The sequence below is a fragment of the Pleuronectes platessa genome, chromosome 3, assembly GCF_947347685.1.
Source record: "Pleuronectes platessa chromosome 3, fPlePla1.1, whole genome shotgun sequence".
Classification (NCBI taxonomy): Eukaryota; Metazoa; Chordata; class Actinopteri; order Pleuronectiformes; family Pleuronectidae; genus Pleuronectes; species Pleuronectes platessa.
In genome coordinates, this window is record NC_070628.1 from 7,753,452 (window position 1) to 7,759,451 (window position 6,000).

At 46.6% G+C, this 6,000-nt stretch overlaps 1 protein-coding gene across 1 annotated transcript in view; it reads right to left on the reverse strand.

Annotated features, from left to right (window-relative positions):
- Nucleotides 1–4,357, reverse strand: part of LOC128432476 (voltage-dependent T-type calcium channel subunit alpha-1H) — a 45,067-nt gene extending 40,710 nt beyond the window's left edge. Inside the window, exon 1 of the mRNA XM_053417710.1 lies at nt 4,104–4,357. Within this exon, the coding sequence (XP_053273685.1) occupies nt 4,104–4,357 (254 nt within the window). The remainder of the gene's footprint in view (nt 1–4,103) is intronic.
- Nucleotides 4,358–6,000: the final 1,643 nt, after the last annotated feature.

The following is a 6,000-nucleotide window of genomic DNA, read 5'->3' on the forward strand; positions in this document are numbered from 1 at the left end:
AATCTGTTGTGGGTCAGACTCAGCTGTGATGACATTTCACTCTTACTAGATAAATTGACATTTGAACAGACATCAGTGTGGTAAGAACTATCTTTAGTTTGGCCCATGTCCAATTCACTAACATGGAGGAGGTGGGGTCCACGGCCTGTGCTGCAGTCAGCCACCAGGGGGCGATCAAAATTCTTTGGCTTCACTTTTAGGATGCGGTCATGTCGTCCATCTTTATATACAGTGTATGGGTGATGCTTCAACTTTTTCTGCTTCTCTAGCGCCACCATGAGGTTCACAAGCTGCATTTATATGGAACAGTGACCTTTAATATTTTAAATATATGTTACTTTCTATTTGTACATAGGTTTAGTTTGTAAATAGATTTTTCTGATTGTGTGTTCTGTGTCTGATGCCACCATCAGATATTTAAAAAAAATATATATATATATATATATATATATATATATATAGCTGATGGTGATTTACAAAGTGATCAATAATGACCCTTGTGACACTTTTGGCATTTACAGAGTAAGTCAATAAATGTTCACCAATCAACTCAGATTGATAGATGTATGGATACGTTATTGATCCCGAGGGAAATTTACTATGTCGATAAGTATCTACTGCTGGAAAGTTCACCGAAAAATGAAAATTCGGCATAGTGGAGAGTAGAGTGAATGTTAATTCTTTGGTAAACTGTCCCTTTAAAGGCGAGGCAGGTGTAATAGGATCAAGGTTCAATACCACCCAGAGGGATTTTTTTTCAAACCTGGCAACCCAAGTGTTTATTGAGGGCATCCTGATAACAGATCTATAATGCATCAGTGAATTATGCACTGTGTGAATTTATTGACTATCTCATCATGCTCTTTGCTGCCGGGCTCCACACTTTCACTTTGGAATCCTCACACACAGACTTGATTAAACATAACCTAGTTAAGTGTGTGTGTGTCTGTGTGTGTGTTTGTGTGTGTGTGTGTGTGAGTCATAGAGAGAGAGAGAGAGAGAGAGAGAGAGAGAGAGAGAGAGAGAGAGAGAGCGAGCGAGAGAGCGAGCGAGAGAGCGAGCGAGCGAGAGAGAGTCTCTGAAGTGACGGTGGGCCAAGTTGCTGTCAAGTTGTCGATGACACTGGCTCCGCCCCCAAAACAGTGTGACAGATGGTAACCATGGAAACAGTAGCTAGAACCATTTTAATTGGCTAAAATGATTTTGACAGGTCATCATACTTTGAGTAAGACCGCCTCCCTTCCAATATTGACCCCCCCCCACGCACCCCAACTTACCCACACACACACACACACACCTCAGGCCAATTAAGAGGCAGTTTAGGAATAGAGGGAGTAATAAATGGGAGTGGATGGGTTTGATATCGACTAAGGAGGGATGAGAGGGGGGGGGGAGCAGAAGAAGAAAGACAGGCAGAGAAAGGTACTTGTGTGAGAGTGACAGAATCAGCTTTTCTCATCTTTAAACAAAAGGAAACGCACTGAATGTTTAATGCACTGCTGAATAACTTATATCCAGTGTGTGTGTGATTGTGTGTGCGTTTGCGTGTGTGCACCTCTCCACGTGTGAGGCTGCCTGTTTCCCTGCGTGTGTCATACGTTACATTAAAGGAGCGTTGATGACAGCCACATGGAAAGCTCAGCACTTCACAGAGTAGACACCTCACACTCCCGGGTGTAACTAACCCATCCTCCTCCTCCTCCTCCTCCTCCTCTTCCTCCTCACGGCGCCGGGGGAATAACAGAACGTTACATAATGGTGAAAGCTAATCTTGTTTTTGTTTCGTGAAAATAAATTTGTTAGATGTGCTGTACAGGACGGGGAGATGTACAGTAAACACGGCCCGAGGAGGAGGAGGTCGTCTCTGAGAGGGAGGAGACGGACGGAGGGAGATGGGAAATTCATTTGCAATATGAAGTGAGGGTAGAAAACGTTAAGCAGGAAGGAGGGGTCACATCAGGCCCCCCCACTCCCCCCCCCCCCAGTGAGCTCACATTAATGTCCCTGTCGAACAACGTCCACCCACTGCTTCCCCCGCAGATCGCTCACAGGAGCACACACACACACACACACACACACACACACACACACACTCACAATAAGTAATAAATACAGAGCGATAAACTCGAGATGGGACACATGCCAGTCGCCATACTGTATGGACACACACACACAAACACACACACACAAGCACACACACACAGAGACAGACAGACAGACTCACACAAAAACAAACAAACACAACGAGCGGAAGTAACTGGGCCGCCAGGGCAGAGCTACGCTGTTGCCAAGCAACCAGGTGATTCCTCTACAGAGCCGCTCCATGGGAGATTCCCTCGTTTGTGTGTGTGTGTGTGTGTGAGTGTGTGTGTGTGTGTGTGTGTGTGTGTGTCTGTGTGTGTGTGTGTATGTGTGTGAGTGTGTGTGAGTGTGTGTGTTTGTGTGTGTTTGAGTGTGTGTGTGTGTGTGAGTGTGTGTGTGTGTGTGAGTGTGTGTGTGTGTGTGTGAGTGTGTGTGTGTGATCATGAGTGTGCGTTTGTAAGTGTGTGCACTAAGTTAGTGCTGACACAGTGAGCGTACAACGCTCTGGGACGCGACCACGCTAACGGCCCAGCAGGCGACAGAGGTTCGTGGCATTTGTAGGTTTTTTTTTCTTTCTTCTTCTTCTTCTTCCTTCTTTTCCTCTCGGTGTCCATTTTATTTATTCAGCAATTATGTATTTATATTTTATAGAGTACACAGAGTGCTGACGGTGGCTAAATAGCTCCGCGCACTGACAAGCGCACAATGACACAAACGCACAAGCAGAGGAATACACACACACACACACAAACAAACACAAACACACTAGTCTCTCTATAATGAGGACACTCATTGACATGATGCATTCCCTAGAACCCTTACACTAACCTTAACCATCACCACTGCATGCCTACCCCTAATCCTAACCCTAACCCTAATCCTTACCCTAACCCTAACCCTAACCATAACCCTAAAAGCAAGTCCGAGAGGAGCGGCTGAAATGTCCTCACAACGTCAAAATGTCCTCACAATGATGGTATTGAGCCAAAATTGTCCCTTACACACTCTCTCTCTCTCACACACACACACACACACACACAAACATACAAACACACTAGTCTCTCTATAATGAGGACACTCATTGACATGATGCATTCCCTAGAACCCTAACCCTATCCTTAACCATCACCACTGCATGCCTACCCCTAATCCTAACCCTGAAATGTCCTGACAACGTCAAAATGTCCTCACAATGATGGTATTGAGCCAAAATTGTCCCTTACACACTCTCTCACACACACACACACACACATACACACACACACACAAATAGGCACTCACACATTCGAGTCGAAGCAGTGGAAAATGTTCAATTTGGAAAGCCTCGACAAATCCCTGAGGTGATGCTGACGTTTATGCTTTGGAGTATTCATAGCTGCTCACGCACACACACACACACAATACACTGCTGATAACTGCACACACACACACACACACACACTGCACTATCACACCCTCACATCTACAGAGTGAGAGAGGGAGTGAGAGACAGGGCGGAGGGTGCGAGGTGAGATGATGAAGACAGAGGCAGAGCCAGGTTCCGGGCAGGTGACGTGAGTTGGTACTATTTGTGACTCCGGCTGTAGAACTGGAGGCCGGGTAACAAAGCTCCTGACAGGCGACTGTAGCCCTGGAGATTCATTAGGGCTCGTCTCTATGGAAACCTCCAATCAGGGGGGTTGTTAACCATTTTTTTCTCACAGTTAATGGGTCCAAGGAAATACCTGAGGTCTTCCGAACTCTCACACACACACACACACACACACACACACACACACACACACACACACACACACACACACAGGGATATGCACAATACTGACCTTCTTTCTGTCTCCCCTGTGTATAAATGTAAAGTAAACATCAAGGCGCTTGTTGGTACAGGATTTTGAGAAAGTACCGAGCTGAAACACAAACAGACAATGAATCTCTCCCATTATAAACACACACACACACACACACACACACACACACACACACATGTCCAAGGTGCTTAAGGTGCACTCAGCGGTGAAGGATATGGGTGGCAGACGGCTCGCAGGCACCAGGAGCGGGGCGGGCTGGTTTGGGTCAGAGCCAAAAGGACCACTGGTGCAAGATCGGGGTACGGCAGCTCCTCCTTCTCCTCTTCCTCCTCCTCTTCCTCCCCCTCCTGCTCCCTGTCCTCTCCCTCCACGGACACATGCACCTTCTCCCCCTCCTCCTTCTCATTCCCTTCCCCCTGCGTGGGTCCTCTGTGCTGCTCACGCAGGTCTGGCTCCTGGGTGCCCGTCATGGCCGTGCAGTGGACAGCCGGAACCTAGAGGAGGGCCGGAGGTGGTGGCGACAGACTGTTTCAGGAGATGGCGACATATCAATGCATGCATGTGTTTCTGCTGTGTCGCCTGGTGGCTGGTTTACACTGCAGCTCTCATAACAAACCGGAGCCAGGCCTGTGCCACGTTGTGCACAAGACCCTTCACCCTCAAGCACTGCAATATGACAGAAAAAAATCCCTCCCTGTTTTTCTCTGAAACAATGAGTGACCTTTTGGATGGGAAGAATGGCAGCCGCCGAAAAGTGCTGTGCAGGAAACATAAATCCAAATTAATCCAAACACGGAGCTGGAGGTGAGCAAAGGTGCAAACACAGAGAGTCGGTGCAGACCACAGGAAGCACTTAGGCCTCCAGCTGTTGTAATCCTACAGCTGGACAACTCTGTGATGACAACAGGCTATTACTGCTTCTAATCCACACCGGCTTTAAACAATCCGTACATGTTTCATATTGCAATGCAGAGAACCAAGTGCAGGGTTAGGTATATTGTAAAAAAAAAAAAAAATGTCAATTGCAATAAATTTCCACTCATGATGATTAGTGTTACTTAGAGCTCACTGAGCTGCAGTTTCTCCTTGAGCTATGAATTAAGATAGAATCTCATGACTGTGTCGAGCAGCAGCAGCAGCAGCAGCCATGTGGTTAATTTCTATAAGTACCGACTGGAGTATCGGAAATATCATGTAGGAGATGTCAAATTAAATAACAATCTCGGTTTAAGTTAAAAGCGCAGATTAATTCCTTGGCCCTGGACTTCTCTTTTCTCTTAAGTACATCATATTTTATGCTTTGTTGGGCAGCGTGCAGCCGAGTTTGGCAGGACAAGATGGGAGTCTGGACCACGTGACACAGTCCACATTGTCACGAGCACACGGCAGCTCCCCACCGGTCCACCGGGAGCTCATTCCACCGCTCATTGATCCCCAGAGGTTCTGGAGAAAAAAAAGAAAAAAACGGCTCCAAAGCTACAGATTTGTTATTAACTTGGACTGGGAGGCGGAGGATTTGGACAAGTGACACAGAGATGAAGCAGGACAATAGAAGTCTGGGCCAACAGCAGGTCCATGCAGGCATATGTGCAGTAAGAGGACAACGGGAGAACTGGCAAGCAAGTTCATAGCGTGTGTGTCTGTGTGTGTCTTTGTGTGTGTGTGCCTGTATTAGATGAAAATACTGAGACGGAATCTGGCAGTACCCTTCTTTTACCGTCTATTTTCATAATGGGCACGTAGCCTAGACTGTGTGAGAAGTCCAGGGCCGCACTGTTTAAGGCTTTTTGTTGTGATTCAACAGTAGCTGTTGGGCAGACATCAATGAACCACTAAAAAAAATGACGAGAACCATTCTTCTGCACTGTTGGGAAACTGGCTGATGAGCCCTTTGAAAACATTTCTTAAACTCATTATGAGCCTCCCCTGCCACAACAGCCAGGCCACGTGAAATTAAATCACCCCCGCTGAATCCAAACCAGACACCAGGAACAAAATATATTCATACCTCCCAGATTGCAGAAACCCATTAACTCAGGTTTATATATTCAGACCGGCCACACATCACAAATGCATGGACTGGGCAAATTCTGTACCAAGAGTGTCTCAATGA